Consider the following 25,604-nt stretch of genomic DNA (forward strand, 5'->3'; position numbering starts at 1 on the left):
TACTATATATTCTTAATATGAGAAACAATTAAAGCCAATGACATTTCCCAAACATCGCAATGAAAATAGATAACACTTGCCTTGCACTAAAGCAATACAAATTCAAAATGTTGAAATGGCACTAAGGGCAAATATAATTAAATGACAGAACACAGGGATGATTCATAAAGTCAGTGTTTGTTAAGCCATACATCTAGATCTGTTTACTTCCCACAGATTCTTAATAGCTGTTTCCTGTCGGACATATTATTTTACTGTCGGAAATTTTGAGCTCTGATTCAAATACACTTTGATAATGATCAGTTTGATGATTATGGTATTATTAGGTCAGTCTACGACTGCTTGACTAAAGGTATTTAAATTGTTACCATTGGTAATTGCATGTGATTTTTAAGGCCATTACTGCAAGTTCTTGAAATGCTGAGGGCAAATTGCTGTCAATGCTGTCTATTAATTCGAACCTTGATTGGCACATAGTGTTTAAAGTATTGTTTACCCAGAGGTCCATCTTTAAACAATAACAACACAAAAGAGGGATGAACTGTACTAAAACGCTTTATTAAGCCTTATTTCATAGTTTGAATCTTGTGCCTACATGCTAACAAAGTAGTAATCTATAACCATCATTAATGTAACACAACATGTTGGCATGCTGAACAATTTATGCAGAAGGCAGACAACAAACTTACCATAATTTCACATGGTAACAGTGTAGTGGCACCAGTTCTATAGGCAATTCATAACTTTCGTGATATACCTACAACTAGCAGTCAGCAAAAGTTTAGTATGTGTCAGAAAGTTTCAATATTTCGAACTAACTCTACTCTCCCCTTCTCTACCTGTACAGGGATTGTGGGGTTTGTCAAGTTGTTGTATTGTTTGATATAACTTTACAACGCTGATGTAAACAAAATTATGAAGTGTAATTAAGTGTTAAAGAGTGTTAAAGTGTTAAAGATGTTAATTTCATCAAGTAGCTGACAGATTCGTTAAGATTAACATAACACTCAGAACAGAATAACGACGACACAGACAGGACAAATAGTAGTCTCAGCTGAAGAAGAACACTGGCGAATGATATCTGACCGTGGCTCCCTCGTAATACAAAGTGAAGAGGAAAGGGAATTACAATACAGAGGATACTCTACTAAACAATACTTTTACATAACAAAAAAATCCTCTAACAATACCACTGTCCCTTGAAATGTAAGTTAAGGTTCAGTTTTGATTCTTTGTTTACATTGGAACCATTAAATATTTCTTATTGAACATGCAAACTATCTGCTGCTTCAATATCTCCTGTACACTTTGCCAAACCATTTTCAAATAAATCATTCTATTCCTGTCACTAGGTCAGCCTGATCCTCCCTATGTTGCTGTGATAAGGAGTCCTGTAGCAACCACAACAAATCCAACTATCATCAAAGTACACACAGGTGATTCCCAAACAGCCAGTGTAACATTTGATAAAGCAGTTCTTGTCAAAGATATTTCATTAAGTGAACAACATTATAATTTTACGGAAAATAACCCTAGAGTTCCAAATGGAGCAATGATGGACACCAACAATGAACCTGCTACTCTGACCCTACCTACAACCATGGAGACAGCTGCAAGGACTGGTATCTACACCATCACTGTAACAGAAGATGGAAGATCAGCCTTGGAATGGAGGGTCTTAGTCACCAATGAAGAAGGTATGTGAGGGCATACATGTAGAGTGAAACAAATTATCAGGAGGGATGGGACCATATAGTAGCGCCAGTAATTGCACCTATACCTTGCTATATAACCAGTGGTCATAGACAGTCGAAATAAGTCTATAAGAATGGTGGTTTAGTCTCATTATTCCTTTTGACATCCTCATAATGACAAAAACAGCCTTTCAATAAAAATGACATTTTACCTAGATGAAGGTCACATTATAATCATCACACAAGGAGGCTCAAACAATTTCCATGCATACATCCACAAGTTTGAATGGAATTCCAGTAGCCTTTCAGTTGAGGAGAAGTTCATAACGCCACTTTTCTTATGGCATATGGCATATTAGGCCAATTATGGCCTTTGACCTCTGTTGTGACCAATGACATTGAACATTAAGTAGTATGAAATAAATAGTGCACGGGTCCAAAAATCGGGAATCGGGTATCCGAAAAAAAATGTTTACTCTCGTGTATCGCGATTTTCAAGAAATTACATATTGGGTGCTGTATTAAATGAACTATATTCTTCAATGACAATGTTATCATGTTCAAATAAGTGTACGGTAAGGTAAACTCCTTTCTCAATAATTTATATTTGCTTTGCTTCTTTCATTCACTTTTATTAACTTCATATAATAAACATCACTACTAACATCGCACTACATGCCACCGTTGCTTATGTTTGCTCTCCACCTCTATTGGATTAGACTATATTAATATGCAATTTAGCTCTTAAACAGTTTTTACTAAGTACTACTATCTATTATGCAGACCCAGGATTCGCATTAGCCGCGGGATTGCGCAATTCCCGCAATTTCATCGCATTTGGAATAGCAATTTCGTAGAAAGCCACTAGCGATGATTATATTTTAGTTCTCTAGTCTATAATCCATTGGTAACATCTCGTATTTTTTTCTTGTCAGTCTTTTCTTCTATGGAATAAACGAATGAAACAAAAAATAATTGTGAGAACAGTTTCTTCCACATGGTAGCCTAACACCAAACTAAGTCAATGGGAAAATTTAGCCTAACCATCTGTTTATTCTCTGAAAGTGTGACCGGTTATAAGATATCCATGGAATGCTTTCATTATTGCTGTTATTTTTGACCACATGGTAGCCTAACACTACACTAAGTCAATGGGAAAATCTTGCCTAGCCATCGGTTTGAAAATAAAATTAATAAAATCACACTTTGGGTAATAAATTAGGAACCGGGTAGTCATCGCACCGGGTGGGTACCTGGGTACCCGGATACCCTGTGCGAACACTAGAAATAAATTTTGAATCTTATTTTGTACAATGGTGTGAGAGTTTGGCTTACATTTATGATGGTTTCAGTCTAAATTGAAACCTTTGCAATCATGATGGTGTCTATGTGCATTGTTTTAGTGCCTGTGTGTGTCATGGCTCGTTTGTAAACACTGATCCCGAGGAAATTGCTGTACTGCATTTGCTGTTCCTCATCTTCCTCTTTAGAAATCAAGGGTTAGGCCATCCACTTATACTGGAAATTCCTGTCTGTGGGGAGTTGCGTTGTACCGTGGAGTATGCCGGTCTAACATTGACCTTTTCAATTATTATTGTTAATCATGATGAAAAGCCATCCCTGTTAGGAAGGAATTGGTAAGATAAACTACGCTTAACTGGATTAACATTTTTAGTGTCATTTTCAGTGAACAAGGTTCCTGTCATGAGCGAGTCCACTGCAAAAGATAGGTTAAATATGTTGCTGGGTAAACAAAGTAATCATTTCCAACATAGCTATGGTCTAAGGGCTATGAGGCGCATATCCGGATGAAGTCTGATGCTACACCTATATTCATTAACCTAGAAGAGTACCGTATGCTTTAAGAGAGCCAGTTAAAGCAGAATTGCAGAAACTCAAGGATAATGGTGTAAATATTAAAGTGGATCGGTTTAGGTGGGCCAGTTCAATTGTTGTGGTGCCTAAATCAGATCAATCTGCCAAAAAATTAGGCAATTACAAAGTTAGTATAAAGCCTTCCGTTGAAGATGAGCAAACCACATTACCGATAACCAAAGACTTGTAGATTCAGTTGTCAGGTTCAAAGGTGATTTCAAACATGATTGGTTGCATACTTACTCTCAGTTGAAAGTTGATGACAAGAGTACAGAGTTTTTCACTATTAACACACATAGGGGTCTGTATTCGTACTTAAAGCTACCATATGGTGATAAGTCAGCACCTAAGATATTCCAACCTAAAATGGACCAAATTTTGCAAGGCGTCCCGAAATGTGTCTGTCAACAGGACAATATTTTAATTCGTGGGGAGACAAACAAGGAAAATTTAGAAAGGTTAAGCATGTACAATGTTCATCTGCAACTGTCAAAGTGTGATTTCCTAAAGGACTGTACAGTTTTTCTGGGATTTGAGATGTGATGCATTGTCTAGACTGCCAAAAAAAGACTCTAGTCATAAAGGAATGAAAGGGAAAGTGTTTGGAGTCAATGTAATGGATGAAAATTTCCCAATACTAGCTGAAGATTTGGCAAAAGCTACAAGGGTAGATCCAGTTCTCAGTAAAGTATATAAAATAGTGCATAAGTGTTGGCCATAACATCGTGAACACCTGGCAGATGTTTTCAAACCACATTTTAAACCAAGCGATCAGTTGTCTTGTGAATATAGTTGTGTACTATGGAGCACTAGAGTTGTTGTTCCAAAGTAATTAGAGCATATTCTGGATGAACTTCATTGGGAGCATCCAGGAATATGCAGCATTAAAGCAATAGCACGTGGATTTGTTTGGTAGCCTCCATTTGATTCAGATATAAAGAAAAATGTGAAGGAGTGTTCAAGTGTCTAAAGGTTATCGCAACTACTGTAAAAGTGTCACTTCATCCAAGTGTTTGGCCAGCCCTCCCTTTCAAAGGGTCCATGTAGATTTCTGCGAAGACAAGAAACAATATTTTCTTATTCTAATTGATTTATATTCTAAGTGGGTTGAAGTCAAGCCAATGATCATAACCACTCTCGATTGCAAAATTGACGTATATGACAAGGAAAGTTGAGCAAACACAAAAAATTCAAAACAAATTATTTTGATAGAGAGCAAAAACCTGAAAGAGGGTGAGAGTGATGAATACCAGAGTCCAGTCCAAGGTGTGCAAATGGTTGCTATGGTCCTTTATATGAGTTAAGGGACCCAGAAACTATTTTGCTAAGATTGGTTCAGCTAGCAGGTTGGTTCATGCATATCACATAAAGGTGGTTTGCAAGAGAGGATGACCAATAGTGAAGCAACGGACGATTCCGTCATGCAAGTGACCCATCCAAAATATAAGGTAAATTCTCAGGATATTGTTTTACTGTCCCAGAAGTCATCGATTGCAAAGGAAACTGCTTTAGAATTGCTCACACCCAGTTCTGGCTCAGGGAAGTCTCCTCCTGACTTGTCAGTGGTCATTTGCGAGAATTACTACGCTCCCCGCTTACCTGTTTCCCCACAACCTCAGCACCTCGTTCTACCGTGCCTAGAATGTTCTAGTAACCTGTTAGCACCTCGCGCCCTCTATGACCGGCTCCCCCGGTCAATGCTCTTCCTTCTCATTCTACCATTCAAAGTGCCAGCATTGTGCGTTATTCGTCTGGTTTTTCCTTTCTGTTTTCATACGGAATAGGAGGGGATGGTCCTCAGAATCGGATGTTTCCTCAGATTCTTCCGACGATGGCTACAGGAGAGCCAAACGCTAACTTTCCTCCCCAGAAAAGTTAGGAGTTGCGAGCGTGGCTAGCACAACTGACGGGCTGTTAAAATCACTCCTGTATAGAGAACAGGAGATGCCCAGTAAAAAATACATGTAGAAGAGACCAGATGGGTGCAGTGGCGGCCAGCCTGGTTGGAGCCCGACCCGATCCACCCGATCCCAGACCAGGATCCAAGATCCCGGAACCAGAGGAGTTTGACACAGGAGAAGAAGAGCTGGACTGCAGAGCCTCAGTCGCATTGTCAGGACTGGAGGATGAAGGTTTAGAATCCCTAGAGTTCGACCCTTTAGAATTTTAGAGGAGGAAGAGACACATGTCGGAGGGAAAATGTTGCCCCCAACATTGACAGCGAGGGCCGCGGAGATATTCCGCAAGCACCTGGAATTCGAAGAGCTACAATATCCAGCGCCGAAATCTGCTAGGGTGTGAAAGTTAAAAGCGACTGGACAGAGTGTGAGCCGTCCATATCGTAGCATGAGGCGTCGACTGGTATGAAGGCACCATACCAGTCGACGCCTCATGCTACGATACATTTGAGGGCATCGCTGACAAGAAAAGATGGACGGGTGCCAGAAGACGCCTAGAATGCATTGTTCAGGTGCCCAAAGATCCCGCAGGAAGCAACAGAGAAGCTGAGAGCGGACCAGAGCTCTTCATCTTCACAATTATTCATGGACCAAGCACAAAGAAAGCTGGAGGACATTAATGGTCGATGTTGACACGCCAGCCAGATCGGTTATGAAATTTACCTCCGCTCTGATGCTTACTACCCTCGGCAGAGTTCGCTACCACACAAGACAACTAGCTACGGGTTTTCTGCTCCAGGCGATTTCATTCCAGAGCTTACCAGACGGACACCATGGCTTTCACGTGGGATTTCGTGGATACCAATGCCTTCCCTAGCTCTGCATGATCATCCAGGTGGTATGGAAGATCAGGCACTCCAAGGGGAGAGTGCTTCTAGTGGCCCCTTTCTGGCCCCTTTTAGTCAAAAGAGAAAGTAATGTAGAGAAATTTGATGTCAAAGTTACAGATCTTACTGACCAGAAACGTGATGCGCGAAAGATCATTAACTTACAGGTCACCATGTGACGCCATTTTACGGAGTGTTCCGAGGACGTGAAACAATAATAATGGACTTTCCACGTACTTCTAGGAAATTGAACCATTTATTAAATTCACTCTTCCAATAAACATGCAGCTACAAGAGAAAGAAATGGTTGTTAGGATTGTTCACACATTTGTTACCTAATTTTGGCTAGCAATTTTTAAATTAAAAGTGAATTAGGGTTAAAAAACTACCTAAACGTTTAGTCATATTTTCCGTCTCAGTTTAATATATGCCTACAGTACATATTGTATGTACGTGTTAGTGTGGATTTATAAGTTACCTACGCGCGTAGTTTCGTGTTGTTGGTTCTGCTAAAGAGAAGTAAGTCGAACAGGGTCTTTTGTACAGTATACTCTTTTTTATCATGAACTTTTTTCCTACACCTATGGGGTAAGTCACTGATGAAGATAAACCATTGCATGCACATTATAATAACGGGGCAATTGGGGCTTATGAGACTAAGCATGCCTCAAAATTACCTTGAGAGGGCCGTTGCGTAGACAATATTGTCTATAATACGTGTTTGATTTCGAAGTGCATTGAACATATATTTGCCTGCGGGCGGTGGGAAAAACCGGGAGCGAGAAAGCCTTTCCGGTTGCTACTTACAAAATTAATACAAAGCCTGCGATGTTCATCGTCGGTTTGATGACTGGGAAACGTAAAGAAACCCAATCGGCGTAGTGTTAGTGTATGCTTGATCGACATTGTTCTTCAACCGAATCCGCACATGTCACAGGGTGACTTGCAGTAACATGAGCGCTTAGGAATTGTTGCGGAAAGAGCAAATTCTTGTTCAAAAGTGCTAGGTTTGATCAAGTATTACCGAGTCCCAAAAGAAAAGATTACACTGTGATATACATCAATGGAAAGGTACAAGTGTAAATAATCAATGAAACATACATTTTAACGGATAAAAAAAGTCGAAAAACCACCAGCTATGCCTTTTAAACCAAGTAGTGTCTAAAGTGTTACCAAAATATATTACAGGAAGGATATCAGACATTGTATGCATATTGCATTGAGTTGTTTTGTGCATGTCAGATAAACATACAACAGAGAGTGGATTTGACTCCCAGACTGTCTGTTGAGAACTTATGCCATACACTCTGTTAAATACTGTTTTGAATGCGTAATGTGAAGGTCAAAAGTCGTGAGGTTAGCAGAGGTCAAAGTTTAGTAACCTTGCAATATGATGAAACATTTAAAAAATCTCAAGAGCAGACAATTGAAGGAATCTCATATTTATTACCAGTACAAGTCAGCAGAACACCTTTCTGCTTTAAGTTGAATTCCATGGTCAGTTTGTATGTGTCTTTAAAACCTTTAGGCTCGACAAAAGGGATTACCTTCAGATATCAGATTCATAAAAATGCATCTCTCTAAATATGCCATTGAAACCTCAATAATACATGTGTGTATTTCTAGTTGGTATTTTGTATTTTGTATTTTTAAATAAGTGGAAGTCAAAGGACATTTCAGGTCAACAGAGGTCTCAGTCTGAAAACTTTGTACTCAAAATAACCCAAGAAGTATATTGATGTTGAATTTCAACCTGGCATGCATGTAGGTTTCTCTTAATGAGAAGAAGAGCCTCATTGGAATTGGCGGAGGTCAAAGGTCATATGAGGACCAGTTGGATAACATAGACAAAAGTTGGATGATCAAATTTAAACAAGTTTTGTGGAACTTCATACTTGAGAGGTAGGTCTGCATTATTGAACTTTCCTGAACACTTGATGTCAGTAATAGTCAACAAATGTTTGTGTTACTGCTGAATGTTTCCATACAAAATGTAAAAAGGAATAAGTGAGCCAAAGGTTTTCGTGAACACCAAACCTAAAATATGAATATAAACATAGCAACTTTAAATCTATCAAAGATGAAAAAAGCACCCTCACGGTGTGGCTTCATCGAATTGGAGAAAATATGGACATAACCACTTATAAAACAAAAGTTATGATTTTATTTGTTTCTCTTATTTCAAATTCATTTCTTTTCAGTTCAGTAATTATTCAGATAAACTTTCAGTGGGTTCTTAAAAATGTAAAGAATTCTCCAAATTCCATTCCAAGTTCAGTAACATTCATTAACGTTCATTAGCATATTAAGTTCATGTTAAAACAGAAATAAGTAATCTAAAGCATCTAAAACAAAAGTTATGATTTTGTTTCTTTTATTATATGTGTGATGGATCACGTAAATTATTTCCTTTGTTCTACGAAAGTCTGGACTTTCACCCTTCTTGAATATTTCATTATTTCATAGCTTGTTGCCACTTGGGAACTGTCTTGGGAATGAAAGGTGTCCTTTGTTTACTAATCAAGCCTAATGGTAGTGTTCTACCTCTTGCGTAACTTTCTAGCCCTTGCTGTTTTTATCATTACTTAGGCCAGGACTTCACTAGTGTCTTGCTCTGTATTAGCCATATATATGTGAGTGAACACCGTTTCACATTATTGCTGTTTGCTCCACCGCCCTTTTACTTACATTTGATTTGTTTTGTCTGAAAGCAATAATCACTGACCATTAAGCCCAGTGATATTCTGGAACCACTTGTGTATTCATTTTCTTCGAGTCTCCACATGAGTTACAGTTCTTTCAAAGGATAATTCAATTATTCAGTAAAGTAGTGATGTTCTTAATAGTAAAGAAAATTAATAATGGTCCAAGTTCCATCCCACCACAGTTTAGGATGGTTTTTTAATTTCTGTAAATGAAAATTAATCAAACTTACTTACTCTATCAACTATGATGCAACTGCATCTTTCTGAATGAAAAAGTAGAAAGCAGAAAACCTTGGGTAGAAAATATGAGGGTTTAACATTTTTGTGGTGGGATGGAAACCAGTGTGGCCCCACAGAATTAAATATATATAGAAGCATAAGGTGTCCCACCACATTATGTCAAGCAACATGTTCATAAATTAACAACGTTGGCGTATGCTTCTTGGAGAATTGTTAACCTATTTATGCTGTTCATGGCAAATGGAAAACTTGTTATCAATGTTAATAGTAAGATTTTTATGTAGTTTTTGTATAATAATTAAACCACTGAATTCCAAATTGAACATTCCTATGACATTTACCTTTCCCTCCTGCCACATCCATAGTATGTTTCCATAACAACACATGATAACTTGTATCTTATTTTGTGTGTGCCTGAATGTAGTAACTAATTTGTTTTCATAATTATAATTAACTGTTGTGAAATCAACAGGCTGATAGGTACAAATAATTCTATTAAATTCTGTCCCACCGCAACACAGGAATGTTGGCTTTGTATCTGAATAATGTTTGTGACACACAGGCACACATGCACCCACACATGTTAAATTATTTGCATACTAGTAATAGTTACATGACTATAGAAACAAGTAAGTAGCAACAAATAAACTGTAAGTGAAACATTTTTGCAATTTGAAAGCAGGTTTACCAACAATAAAAGGGTGTAGTAAAATAGTATAAAATGTATTACCACAATAGTGTGCAGGTATCACTACTTTACTGTCTTATTTTTTCTCAGCAACTATTACGGCTGTGGAATATTCCATTGGTGCATCAATGGGGGATATCATTACTGTAATGGTTGAAACTGACATTGATGTTGCAAACCTACGTTGGAGGAGAGATGGTGCGTGGGATCCAGCAGGCCCCACCGGCTCCAGCTGCTTTAGAGGGAGAACTTGTGGTGAATCGAATGCTGTGCATTCTGTTGTTTTTGAGTGCCAACAAAATGGGGTTTACCTTAATCAAGTCCATGCTATAATGAATGTGATTGTCAGAGGTATGAATACCAGTACGTATGTTCAAATTTGAATGTAACAGATTAGACTGGAAAACCAGTCAAGTTTACGTGACATAGTTACTACTTTAATCGGATGTAAATAAGGCTCTATATACCAAATGTATTATGTACGTGGACACGTAGACATAGCATTGTCCTTTAAACTTAGGGGAACAAGGAAAACTTACGCTAAGTATAACATAAGTTTTGAGTAAACAATTAATGCAGCTTGGTTCAAAGTTGAAACGTAAAATGGCAGTCAATTGAATCTTGAAGAGGTCATTGGCTCCACTTTTTGAGACATCGCTGATTGGGCTTCAATTAGTTTAGTTTAGTTTAGTAGAAAAAAAGGATCAGGAGGGACACTTAAGTCCCCATCAAGGACCCTATAGAGAGAGAAAAAACACTGAAGACACAAACACTCAGACCCGATTACAATGCTTAAAGTGCATGTCCAAAGCATTCTTAAAACCATTGACACTACTTGCAAGTACAACTTTCTCAGGCAAACCATTCCACTCATTCACAACCTTATTAGAAAAAAGTTATGCCGATTTATAATCATACTATGTGACTTTTGGAGTTTAAGACAATGACCTCTGGTACAACTACTGTTAGCAAACATGAAAAAGTCGGTAAAGGATAAATTGTCGAAACCATACACAATCTTGAAAACCTGGATCAAGTCCCCACGTAACCTCCTAAGCTCCAGTGTGGTGAGATTCAACAGTTGTAACCGCGCGTCTATTACAAGGAACACTCTTCAAGGAACTAATCATCCTAGTAGCCTTAGATGGTGATAACATTGATAACAGTGATAACATCACTGGACCTCTTGGAGTTGTCTGTGGACAACTCGCACCAGACAAAATTTACAAAAGACCCTTGCAACTGAGATTTCTCTACACTTACAATGTCATTCCTAACATACAGTAAAACTCCCCACCAATCCCATTACGAGTATCCCTTCTGTCCTGACGATAGACAACATACCCCGGGTGAGAAACCTCAGCACTATCAATGTCCTCCCTTAACCAAGATTCGGTGATACCAAACACATCAGGTTTCAGATCCTCAAGAAGCACAGAAAGTTCAGCAAAATTTTTACGAATACTTCTATCATTGGTAAAGACAATCTTCAGCTTATCCCTGAAACTATGTACCTTAGCATGCCTCCAAGTTAGATCTATGACTATTACTTTCCTTGCTTTCAAAACGCCTATAATCGCCTCCACTAGGAACGTAATCCTTATCCAAATTTATTCCTGCCTCCATCGCCCCCAAATTTAGTTTAAACAAAACTGTTCAACAGAGTAATTCACCACACCAAACAACGAGGCCCCAGTACTAGCTAAGTGCAACCCATCCCTGGCGAACAAATCCCTTCTACCCTAGAAAGATGATGACCACATGTCAACAAATGTGAAGCCGAAATCAGTACACAGACTGCGCAATAAACCATTCAAAGTTACAATCTTATCTGACTGAACCTTGTTGTCGAATCTTGGCAATAAACTACATATGGCAACTTTGACCCTGATGCTAGTCGACACATCAATTCGTGATACCTAGAGTGAATAATGTTTTGTGACTCCTTCTGCACATTATTGGTGCCTACTTGGACCACAACCACCTCCTCATCTGACACGATTTTGTTAACCCTTTTACTGACATCCTGGATTTTAGCACCTGGCAAACATACCCTGACCCTTTTTGCTTTATCCGCCCTGCAGAAATCTCGGTCTACATACCGTACTAGTGAATCCCCACACAATACCATTCTTCCTTTCGACTTTTCCCTTCCCCACAATCACCACGCACTTCGTCCACTATTAGCCACTCACTATTTCCCTCCTGGGAGACTTCATTCCCATCACCAGCATCACGCAACTCGATCCTCCACAGTTAACACGTAGAATCCATTACAAGTTGGAACATCCTCGCAAAAAAATCCCTTTCAACCACTGCACTATTTACAGTCCTACTATTCCCGACTTCCGTCTAATCACAACTACAGCTATTCAATAGCTCCTCTAATTCCTTAAATTTCACACATTTATCGCAAACAAACACAATAGCTTTACTAGACGCTGAATTAAAATCACATTCCAAGCCAGAAACCTTAAACTCGATCCACATATTACACTCGTTAGAGCAGACTAAACGATCAGGCAGAGCCATTACGAAAACACTTAGTCAAAGAAAAACCCGCGAACACAGAAAATCGATACTCACGATGAGCAGCTTAGGCTCAACAGAGACTATACACAGAGCGATAGGATACACTGACGCTACAGACCTAAAACCACAGACAGCACTGAAACTAGACAAAAAACAGCACAGATTAAACACAAAAACATGCAGAATGACAGGAACAGACAATAAATAACGAATACACTAAGGCACAGAAAAACCTGAGAACACAGAAAATCGATACTCACGATGAGCAGCTTAGGCTCAACAGAGACTATACACTGAACGATAGGATACACTGACGCTACAGACCTAAAACCACGGACAGCACTGAAACAAGACAAACCCTTACTCAAATTCCACATCTGGTTTTATATCTGGCTATATCTGGATATATAAAGTTTGATATGGCCATATAAAGCCAGATATATCTTGATATAATTGTAAGCCAGATATCCATATCAAGTTTGATATGGCCATATAAAGCCAGATATAACTGGATATAGAGTCAATCCAGATACGCATATCAAGTTTGATATGGCCATATCAAGCCAGATATATCTTGGTATAATTGTATTCCAGATATTCATATCAAGTTTGATATGGCCAAATAAAGCCAGATATATATTGATATAATTGTAATTCAGATATCCATATCAAGTTTGATAAGGCCATATAAAGCCAGATATAACTGGATATAGAGTCAATCCAGATACGCATATAAAGTCTGATATGGCCATATAAAGCCAGATATATCTTGGTATAATTGTATTCCAGATATTCATATCAAGTTTGATATGGCCAAATAAAGCCAGATATATATTGATATAATTGTAATTCAGATATCCATATCAAGTTTGATAAGGCCATATAAAGCCAGATATAACTGGATATAGAGTCAATCCAGATACGCATATAAAGTCTGATATGGCCATATAAAGCCAGATATATCTTGATATAATTGTTAGCTAGATACGCATATAAAGTTTGATATGGCCATATAAAGCCAGATATATCTTGATATAATTGTTAGCTAGATATCCATATGAAGTTTGATATGGCCATATAAAGCCAGATATAACTTGATATAATTGTAAGCCAGATATCCATATCAAGTTTGATATGGCCATATGAAGCCAGATATATCTGGATATATTTGTAATCCAGATATCCATAACAAGTTTGATATGGCTATATAAAGCCAGATATAACTGGATATAGAGACAATCCAGATAGGCATATACAATTTTATCTAGCCATATATAGCGAGATATAACTGAATATACATTTAAGACTGTGTGCTCTTGTATTTTCACAGAGATATACCATACCCTATGTTTAGTACTGCACATATTTTAATGGTAAAGCACCTACGGTGCACACACTAAGTCAGAGGGGGTATAAATTGGCTATTTGATCTATCTGGGTTGCTAGGCAACCACAGGATGATGGAAAAGGATGACTCAGACGGTAATTAAGCGTGAACAAGGAGGTAAAAACAGACCTCCATGGTGTGAAAACCTTCTTTGGAACAAAGGACATATGTGAATTTGATACTCTGGGATCGAGTGAGATAGGAAAACAGTTTACACATGGTAGGGGTAGAGAACAGAAGGAAATTTAATAGAAAGAATTGGAAGGGTGATGGAGATTTGTAAAAAATAACCTATTGAGTTAGAACATTGGCAAAGGATTCTACAGTGAACTGAACAGTCACAAGTAGGGAAGAATATTTTTGGAATGGATGGAAATAACATATTTGGGACTGATCTTCAATACTGAATGGAACATATATTGTCCTCCTGGAACTTATTTACTAAAGCAAATATATCAAATACGGGAATAGCCCACTGCAATTTAGTATCAACCTCTACAGGACCACAGAAGAATAAAGAACTCAACCTTCAAGTATTTTATTGAACAGCGGTCATTTTATGACCATAGCAGTCGGATTAGGTAACAGCAAGGAGCTTTTTGAGCGATATGTTTGAGGAAAAACTGCAGATTCTTAAGTCCAAGATAAGTTGATCTTTACCTCCAATTAAGCCCTGCTTTTTTTTGGTCTAAATGTCTGGAGATGGGTTTTTTCAGACACAATTTGAAATGATTTTGAAATCTCTTTCTAGTTGGAAGCATTGTGAGTAATAAATAAAACTACTGTATGTGTCACAAAAAAAGTTATGTACACAATTGGGTTTGGAATGTGCTGGGAATAAAGTAATCCCGACTTTATATCTTCGTCATTGTTTTGAAAATTGTGTCGATGAAAAGGACTCGCAGACCTTGCAGAGACTGAAGACAGCATAGAGACGACAGAGTGATGAGCATTTTGTCATGAAGCAGGCTTTCAAGTGCCAATTTATTCGTGGAGCATTTTATCATGCCAGGATATTTTATTCTCTTAACCATGTATTTTTGTTCTGACGGTCATATTGCCTCAATAATCGTCTGAACAGAAGACCCTTTTTAATATTAGTTTACTATTTGTAAAGGCTTGGACATACTGTGGGTAAAGTGAAACAAGAAAAAGAAAAATACCTGCTGATGGATCAAACAGGAAATGTAATTAATGGCCAGATAATTAAGCAGTAAATAAAGAGTTGCTTTATGTGCGCCATATATTGCCCTTAGTTGGTTTCAAATTATATTTCTTTACAAATGCCAGATGAAGTTCTGGCACAGATGAAGCCATTTTTTTTTAACTAGTTCAATCTGGATTTATCATAATATGGGACAGTAATGGATTTGCCAAGGGCAATATACATGGATGTGGCATATATGAGCCAGATATGGATTTGCCATATATGGGCCAGATATGGATTTGCCATATATAAGCCATATATGGATCTGCTATATATGGGCCAGATATGGATTTGCCATATATGGACCATATCTGGTCCAGATAAAAAGTGACCCATATAAAGTTTTATCTGAGGCAGATATGGCCTTTATCTTATATCAAGTTATATCTGCCCAATTCTTGATATGGCCAGATATAAATTCCATATATGTCACAGATATGGGCCAGATATGGATTTGCCATATATGGGCCAGATATGGATTTGCCATATATGGGCCAGATATGGATTTGCCATATATGGGACAGATATGGATTTGCCATATATGGACCATATCTGGTCCAGATAAAAAGTGACCCATGTAAAGTTTTATCTGAGGCAGATATGGCCTTTATCTTATATCAAATTATATCTGCCCAATTCTTGATATGGCCAGATATAAATTCCATATATGGCACAGATATGGGCCAGATACAAATTGCCATATATGGGACATATATGGATTTTGAATCAGGGAAAACAGCACATATTGAACACAAAACATGCAGAATGACAGGAACAGACAATAATAACTCCAAATAAACAACAAAACGAATCACAAGGTGTATGATGAAAAAACGATCCCAGAAATGAACGAATTTAAAGAGCTACGAAAAGTACGTGTGTACGTTTCAACGACTAATAATGTTTATTATGAACGACCTTGTGAAATACCTTTGGCTGAGGTCTTTTGGAAACAATTATATTGCGTGTAAGGTTGGGATGTTAAACCCAAAACTGTCGAACAATTGCCTTCACCTTTGTTTTATCGTGAACACTTTATTGGAAGGAGGAAATACATTTTGTGCTATACATAGAACCCTGCTTGAATTACAACCTTTGACCGTGACAAATCAATATATTTAAGTTTGTTGAATAAACAGCAAATTGACTGAAGTAAGTATAAAGAACAGCAAACATGCATGTTATCAACCTGATACTATTATCACTATCAAATATTTACAGTGGAATTTTTTAATTATGGACTGAATTTCTCTCTGCAAACTCCTGATTCATCAATTTTATTGAGGTATATTTCACTCTTATTTTAGAATGTCCAGAGAACACGTGGAATCCACCTAGCTGTACTAATACATGTGAACCTTGTATTAACGGGGGAGTTTGTTCAGATTTAACTGGTCTGTGTCTTTGCCCTCCTGGATTCAGTGGAAACAATTGTGAAAATAGTAAGTTTTAAGTTAATTGCCTAATCTACAATGCATGATTATCCTGTTAAGTACCTTTACCTTTAAGCAGTAGCACAGAATTGTTGAATCAACACAGATTAATTATTCAGTTTCATTTTCACCTGTTGTAGTAAAGAAATGACAGTAATTACTCACCATAATTGATTTATCAACCAATCGATCAATCAATCATTGCAGAAGGTTTGCGTTATGATGTACTATGATATATTGGACTTCAGTTTTCATCGTGATATCTTTAGTAGTTGTTGCCAGAACGTTGATTATGATGTGTATTTGTTTGACCACATGAAACAGCTGGTGTCAGGAAAAAATATCAACATTTTGAGACAATTATTTCGCGTCTTTTGAATTTTGCTTAATCTTATCAGCTGTTCGTTGAAAATCGTCTCTGGTCAGATTAAGTAACTGATCTGAAATTTTATGCAGGAAATATTGTCGACATTAATTCTAACTCTACCTCTAATCAGTGCAGAGAAACTAAGATAGTCGTGGATATTATGAATTAAGGTACCTTTACCCCATCTCGAAAGTGATCAAGAAGGGTAGCGGGAGTGTTCCTGATAGAAGATAAGGACAGCCACTGCGGAAACAAATAGACAAACAAAGTAAACTGAAACGGCCCGGCATTAGGAAAGAGGAGAGACACATATGAACCAGTCATATGAATGCCAACAATGCAGATAAATCACATTTCTAACTTTTATCGACGTTCTTCTAAGAAGAATAAAACCTTATATCCAGAATAAAAACCCCTGCAATGCAAAACATAAAAATATAGAAATATTAAACTATGATGTCAAATAGAGAATGACAGAGTTAACCCTATCCACCGGTAATGAAGGCAACCTCTAAGCAATATTACTTATATGCATTTTTTGAAAAAGTACTTACGAATAGTGATATTACGACGCATTTCTTAACAGGTCTGCAATATGTTAGATATACAATATCCGTGGAATAACACTGTAGTATACTTACATATAGCACAGATGGTAAGAGAGCTAATCAAACACTACATTATTTAACAGATAATATCACTTATACAGTTCGTTGAAATTGTACCTAACACTCCATCACATGAATATCATTAATGAATATGAAAATATCAATATGAAAATAGTTTACATCTACCACCAGAAACAAATATCCATTTTATTCTCAGTAAACTTCCTTTAAACCAAAATAAACTAAAACGTCTTACCACCTCATGTACATCTCCCAAACTAAACAAATTTGTAATAATGACCATAAATATTTGATAAACGTACGCAACTATATAATATATGACCTAACATTAACACTGTTACTCTCATGTACGGTAGGAAAGTAATAAGAAAGACAAGAAGAATATAATTAACGTCAAAGCAATTAAACTTCAGAATATAAAACGCATTCTAAGAGAGGAACAGGCAGGTCTCCACAGCACTCAAATAACCCAATCAAAAATGTCTTACTCACCAGCTCAACATTTGGATCTACTCAATACCAAGTTTCATCACAGTCCTCGTCATTCACATTCCTAGAAAAGCAGAATTTAGCAATTTGACCTATACTTTCCAATGAATACTCAATGATGATAAGCCCTGAAAAACAAAAATACCTTGCTGTAGCTGAACTACAGACCAACACATTCAACATCAACAACACATGGGCTCAACATTCAGGAAGGACAAGACTAACATTTCCTCCCAACCCCTACCATCTCCCCTTGTTTCCCCCTCTGTAAACCTTCTTCTCATAGCTCTCTTCTACCCTTTTATCTCCACTCTTTTCTGTCTTTGTCATTCTCTAGTTTACCCCCTACCTTCTTTTCTGTATATTCTCTTTATCCCTGTACAGTTTATCCCCTACCTCTCCTCTTCCCCCTATTTGTATCTTTCTTCTCTCCATCCCTTGTATACTGATCCCCTACATCTTTCTCTTTTGTGATCACCCTTCTCATTAACCTGTCTGTATTATGTGTGTATTTGTCCCAACTGTTACTGTAATTTATCATTCAGCCTCTGAAGAAGATCTTCTTGGCTCGAAAGGTCGGGCCCTCTTTCTTTTACACATATTAGAAAAAGTGATACAAAGTACAGATATATATGCATTGTCTGAGAAGAAATAATCAAAAACAAACATTTAACTCTGGATTACTTTAGTTGGCTCAAAGACACTATTCTCTAAAGGGTACAGCCTTGTAGCAGGAGGGAACCTGTCATGGTGACTCACATCCTGTTCATAAAACTTATCTGAGAGGAGCTCTGTTTTTCTATGCATGATGCTCTATATGAGGCCAATGGGGAACTTACTAAGGCAAGCCAACTGGGCAATATGTAAAACTACACATTACCATGTCAGTTTCATTAAGGCATAAGGAGTAAGAAAATAAGAACCACAACGCTATCAGACATCTTGTCTAGCTAGCTTGAGTTTGTCTTTCCACCGCAGTAAACTATAGGCCCACTGGTTGCAAAGCCACCATCTTAAATAAAACCATTGGTCTCTTATCTGAGGCTGTACCAGGAAAAAATAATACATTTATGCTTCTAAGAGCACTTCATCTCGTCAACATAGAGATCAGATCATAATACCATATCTCGAGCAGTTAACTACTAACAATTTACAGATGAATAGACAGAAAATACCGAGTTTAAGAGGACAGACCCTGGAGCCTCCATCAGCAAGACTTTGTGATGATAAACAGCTGATAAGAACCGACCAAGCCATGCTTACTTTTCATATAAACAGCTTAAACCACTTGGCTGAAAAATGGGAGCCTTTCTTTATAAACTTTCAACTTAGCAAAGTCTTAAACACACTATGCAGGTGCAAGGAACAGACACATATACACATAAGATTTCCACTACATCAGCAAGATGTCCATGGTAAAATGTTTCTGGTCAGATTGTGTCAATAATGTGGTGATATTGTAAATAAATGTTGCCAACAGTTTGCTTCTAGAGATTGTGTAAAGGTAAGTTGGCCTGACATTTCGATCCTAGCAGGATCTTCTTCAAAGGCTAAATGACAAGTAACAGTAACAGAAGGGACAAAATACAGACAGAGCATGATGAACACAAAGAGATAGATATGAGGGAATTAGAAGACAAGGGATGGAGAAAAGAAAGAAAGAAACAGCAGGGGAAGAGGAGAGGTGGGAGATAAACAGTGAAGGGACAAAGAGAGGATTAAGGGAAGGGTGTAGGGAATAAACTAGAGAAGGACAAAGACATAAAGGTGTGGAGAAAAAAAAAGGTTGAAGAGAGCTATGTTAAGAGGAGTGATGGGGGAGGGGGGTGCAAGTTGAGTAAAAGGGGGAACAGAAGAAAAGTTAGTCATGTCCTTCCTGAATGTTGAGCCCATGAGGTTGAATGGTGCGAAGACGTTGAATCCATATCTTCTCTCTGCTGATTCGTACTAGGTCAGGACGGCTACCTAAGGATTCAATCTCCTGTAGAGACATGTCGTTAATGGTATTGTTGGGAAGGTTAAAGTGTTCTCCAACTGGGGTCTCAGTCTTCATGGTGTTGACTGTGACCAAAGATTCGCTTCCTGGGGTGGTTTTGGTTTCGCCAACATACTGGATGCCGCAAACTCTACAAGAGATCATATAGATGACATTAGTGGTTGTGCAAGTGATGTGACCTTTAGTCTTGTGTGTGAGTTGCATGCTGTGGCTGGTGATGGAAGTGGATTCAACAATGTGGTGGCTTGCAGATGATGCATCTCGAAGTACGATAACATTTGAAAGTACCATGCTAAATGGGTGAAGAGTTAGAAGTTAGAGATGGAACAGCAGCACTCACAAGAAGGTCTAGTAGGTTGCGTGGACGTCTGTAGGCAACGGTGGGTTTTTCAGGGACGGCTCGTTGGAGTCTATCTGAAGTGAGGAGGTTGTTGTGGTTGTTAGAGGAGATTTGTTATGGTTCGTGAAGCCATTCAGATAGTCCGCTCTCTTTCCAGATCATCTACTTTGGCAGTGAAGGAAAAAAGGACGATATTGCAACAACAAGCTCCCCCTGGTTGTTACTTTCCACCCAAATCTTCCTCCTCTTCAGCAAATCACCAAATCAACAATTTAGCCTTTGAAGAAGATCATGCTAGGACCGAAACGTCAGGCCAACTTATTTTTACACATTCTCTTACACAGGCTTTCTAGTGGATAAGCAGTTTGCTAACAGTTTTATTTTATTTTGATTTCAGCTGCTCTGTTACTGTATCCCTTTGAGTGATCCTTCTTATCTACTCTGTATTTGTACTTGTATTTGTATTCTTGGGTTTCACTTTTTTATTTCAGTTTTATCATTTACTCATCCCGCTGCTTTCACCATGTCTCACCATTTTCGTTTGTTTCAGAAGCTCAGAAAATTGATTCAGAAGTTCCAGCGCTCTTCTTTCCATTTTTCCAACTACAGGTTCTAATCTCTCTATCCAGAGAGAGAGAGGGACCGAGTCTTACACAGCACTTCCATCCGTCTCATCAACATCCTCACGAAACACTGCCAATCGTCCTTAGATAGCTCAACGATGATATCCTGAGGCTGAAGCATGAATTACAGTCATACTGCACCGATGGAGAATGGACTCAGTACACTAACAAAATTAACATTTGTTTGTCTCCGCAGAAAATTGATCTCACAGAAAGAAGAACTAAGAAAATGATTGACCTTGAGAAAAGACGCAAACGTACCCCTTGCAACCGTTTTAGAAGGCCCCAGACTCCACTTGAGTCTGAACCACCATCCTCAACTGCAGTTGTTAACTTATATTCTTCCACTCTTACCAGTGCAGACCTTAGGCGTCTCTCCAAAAGACTCAAATTCTGTCCTACTCCTCCGTCATTTGATCAAGATCTTACTCATTTCTTTCGCAGAATTCGCCTTGGTGAGTTTTTCCTAGATGAACCGGAATTCTTCTACAAGAAAAGTTCTTGGATGCCTCCTAAGAACAGTGCTCCTGTTTTAGAAGCCTAAACACAAGTCGTCAGCTCTGAGACTCATCAGTCAAGCTCTCCTCTCCGCAGAACACACGACAACCTTCCAAGAGATGAGCGTACAGTACTCTCCTCACTGATGTCTCGCAGTGACATTATCATCAAGCCAGCCGACAAAGGTTCTGCAATTGTCATCCAGGATTGACAGGATTACATCAAGGAAGCCATGCGTCATATCTCCAACAGCGATATTTACACTCTTCTTGATTCTGATCCCACAGTTATTTTCTCCCAGCAGATAAAAGAGACCATCACTGATATGTACCAGTGGAAACAGATCTCTAAGAAAGCTGTTTCTCTCCTTTCTCCCACAGACTGTAACGCAGCCAGGTTTTATCTTCTGCCCAAAATTCACAAGCCTGGTAACACTGTAAGCCTATCATCTCAAGCAATGGGTCCCCACCGAGAAAATATCCTTGTTTGTGGACCACTTCATCAAACCTCTAGTTCCTCAGATTAACTTTTACATCCATGACACTCCAGGTTTCCTCAGAAAAATTGAAGATATCAAGAACTAAATCACTAGTACACCCATCATCGGTGCTTTCGACGTCACTTCTCTTTACACTAACATCCCACATGCAGAAGGTATCGCAGCCACATATGCAGTCCTGTCTTAGAAGGCTCACCCTTGTACACCCATCTCTGACATCAAAGTTCTCATGCAACAAGTTCTCATCAAAAACAACTTCTCGTTCACGGACAAGCATTACCTTCAAAGATACGGGACTGCCATGGGTACCAGCATAGCTCCTTCCTTTGCTTGCCTGTTTATGTCTAGCCTTGAAGAACGCATGCTCAGTACAGCTCCCTACAGTCCTCTTATCTGGTGGCGCTACATTGGTGACATCTTCTTTGTTTGCACCAGTGATGAGGATAGCCTGCTCACCTTCATCAATCACATCAATTCTTTCCACAGCACCATCAAATTCACCTATGATTACTCTCAACAACAGATTAACTTTCTCAATGTGACTGGTTGCAAGGAACTCGGTTCTCTCTCAACATATTTATACACTAAGCCCACAGACACACACTACTATCTCTATTCTTCAAGCTGCCATCCCCGTCACTGCAAGTCTGGAATTGCCTACAGTCAAGCACTTCGTCTTCGTTGAATTTGCTCTAACAATAACTATTTCATTCGCCATACATTTGCTTTAGAAAAACACCTTACTGCCAGATGCCATAGTTCCAGAAGGGTTCTTGAAGCCATTCAGAGAGTCCGCTATCTTTCCAGATCATCTACTGTGGCAGTGAAGAACAAAAAAGGACGAGATTGCGACAACATGCTCCCCCTGGTTGTTACTTTCCACCCAAATCTTCCTCCTATTTTTTGAAAATCAGCAAATCAACTCTAACAACCACAACAATTCTCCTCACTACAGATAGACTCCAAAGAGCCGTCCCTGAAAAACACAACATCGCCTAGAGACAACCACGCAACCTACGAGACCTTCTTGTGCGTGCTGCTGTTCCATCTCTAAATTGTAAACCCTACACCCATTCAGCTTGTTTTTTTTCAAATTTGATCATACTTCGACATGCATCATCTGCAGCCGCCACATTGTTGAATTCACTTCCATCACCAGACACAGCATGCAACTCACACTTAAGACTAAGGGTCACATCACTTTCACAACCTCTAATGCATCTATATGATCTATTGTAGAGTATGCGGCATCCAGTATGTCGGCGAAACCAAAACCCACCTCAAGGGGCGATTCTATGGTCACATATCCACAGTCAACACCATGAAGACTGAGACTTGGAGAACACTTAACCTTTCCAGCCATACCATTAACGACATGTCTCTACAGGGGATTGAATCCTTAGGTAGCCGTCCTGACCTAGTACGAATCAGTAAAAAGAGGCTGAGGATGTAACGCCTTCGCACCATTCAACTTAGTGGGCTCAGCATTCACGAAGGACATGATTAACTTTTCTTCTGTCCCCCCTTTTTCTCCCCTTATCCCCCCATCACTCCTCTTATCATAGCTCTCTTCCACCCTTTTTTCTCCACACCTTTCTGTCTTTGTCCTTCTCTAGTTCATTCTCTACCCCTTCCCTTAACTTCTCTTTGTCCTTCCCCTGTTTATCTCCCACCTCTCCTCTTCCCCTGCTGGTTTCTTCCTTTTTTCTCTCCACCCCTTGTGTACTCCATCCCCTTGCATCTATCTCTTTGTGTTCACCATGCAAATTAAACTGTCTGTTTTCTGTGCGTGTTTTTGTTCCTTCTGTTACTGTTACTTGTCATTTAGCATTTGAAGAAGATCCTGCTAGAATCGAAACGTCGGGCCAACTTACATTTAAACATTCTCTTACACAGGCTCTCTAGAGGATAAGCAGTTTGCTAACAGTTTTATTTTGCTTCTAGAGATGTCTTTTTTTAAATGAATACTCTACGAATTCCTACTTGTTCATTGCATAAAAGCTAGCGATTGAATTTAGCCCCTCTCCTACCAGCTAAATTAGACACATCGTATGCATTTGTTATGTGCGATCATCAATAGTCTTCATGTATGCATGTTGGTAAGATTGTTTTAGCAGACTGTTGCCAGCGTTACCTTGATCACTATTTATCCCTTCGTCCTGTTTTCATCAACAGTTCATGGCAGGAATGTCTTTGGTCAGAATGCTGAGTATAAATGTGATGATTCTGGTGATGACCATGCTGATGGATGTCAGGGTGCAGTCATCTGTTACCCTGATCCTCTTGGCTGTTTCTGTCCTGCTGGCTTTAAAGGATTAAACTGCACAGAAGGTATCACTAGTACTTTGTTTATACCTCAATGTTATAACTTGGAAACTTTAATGTTAGTCTTTTTAGTAAAGTATGCAAGAGCTGGTTAAAAACTGTTTCTATAGCACTCCAATAAAATAATTTCCATATGTACATAAGTTAGGTAATATGGTAGGCTATATATGTTGATGTGAACGTATATGTCATATTTCTAATTGTATTCATCGTTGTTTTTTTTTCTAATTTCTTTGCTGTTGATCTTTGACCATGAAATGTAAATGGTAATGAGTGACCTGAAACTGTGTCCTGACAGTGGATTCGTTCTTTGTATTTTATTCTAGATAATCTGACCAAGAACAAGATATTACATTTATATTGTTATGTGATAATTAACATTGTATTTCTATTCTCTATTTTTACACAATTATCTAGTTATAAAACAGCGTTTCAAAAGGAGGAACACCTATTTATATTTCAATACTGACAATGTTTCCAGTGGTATCAAGGGTGCTATTGGTGTCATTTTTCAATAGACTCTGTTGTGTTTTCTGTTTATTGAAGATAGAGACATCCAGCCTCGCACTGCAAAAAAGATAACAAGTAATATAGTGAAATATCTTTGGAAAACAACAATTTAATACAATTTCCTGACATTTAAAATTAGGGAGATCAATGATCATCCAACTATCCATATTGTAAACTTGGAAAAATCTGTCACTTTTATGTGATACTTGGTAGGAATTTGTATGTTAACTTTCATTGTTATTTATATATTCTATCACATTACAGTTCGTACAGAGAGAATATTGTAACAGTAAAGTTTATATCTTGAATGTATGCTCTTTAGTTTTCTGAATTCTTAATTACGTTTAAGTCATTCTTTCAGCAATGTCTTGATTAATCTCTTGCTTTGTTTAAAACTTTCCAGAATGTGAGAGAGGGAAGTTCGGTGCTAACTGTAAACAGGAGTGTCATTGTGCAGATAATTATCTCTGTGATTTAGACACTGGTGTGTGTGACAATAACCAATGTGAGGATGGATGGAGGGGAAAAAACTGTCAATGTAAGTACTTTCATTAGAATTATGAACAGTCATGGGATATTTAGTAGCACTATTGGTGTTGCAGAGGGCAGAGTTTGTGCCAGAGTTCATAATATATGGACGAACTGAATTGTAATGGCCAGTTAACAATGCCTTCTCTTAGGGTCATTATACTTTACTGCTGAAATGTATCATCTTCCAAATTAATCAGAGACTGGCGACTGTTTAACTGAACAATACAATTCTCATATAATGATATCAGGGT

The 25,604-nt window shown here is 38.3% G+C and overlaps 1 protein-coding gene across 2 annotated transcripts in view; it reads left to right on the forward strand.

Annotated features, from left to right (window-relative positions):
* Positions 1-25,604, forward strand: part of LOC139955725 (receptor-type tyrosine-protein phosphatase mu-like) — a 66,409-nt gene that overhangs the window by 7,102 nt on the left and 33,703 nt on the right. For both annotated transcript variants that reach the window (XM_071955160.1, XM_071955159.1), the window contains exons 2-6: positions 1,353-1,697; positions 10,078-10,338; positions 16,421-16,555; positions 24,163-24,318; positions 25,226-25,360. In XM_071955160.1, coding sequence (XP_071811261.1) covers positions 1,353-1,697; positions 10,078-10,338; positions 16,421-16,555; positions 24,163-24,318; positions 25,226-25,360 — 1,032 coding nt within the window. The remainder of the gene's footprint in view (positions 1-1,352; positions 1,698-10,077; positions 10,339-16,420; positions 16,556-24,162; positions 24,319-25,225; positions 25,361-25,604) is intronic.

Source organism: Apostichopus japonicus, chromosome 2, assembly GCF_037975245.1.
Source record: "Apostichopus japonicus isolate 1M-3 chromosome 2, ASM3797524v1, whole genome shotgun sequence".
Lineage (NCBI taxonomy): Eukaryota > Metazoa > Echinodermata > Holothuroidea > Aspidochirotida > Stichopodidae > Apostichopus > Apostichopus japonicus.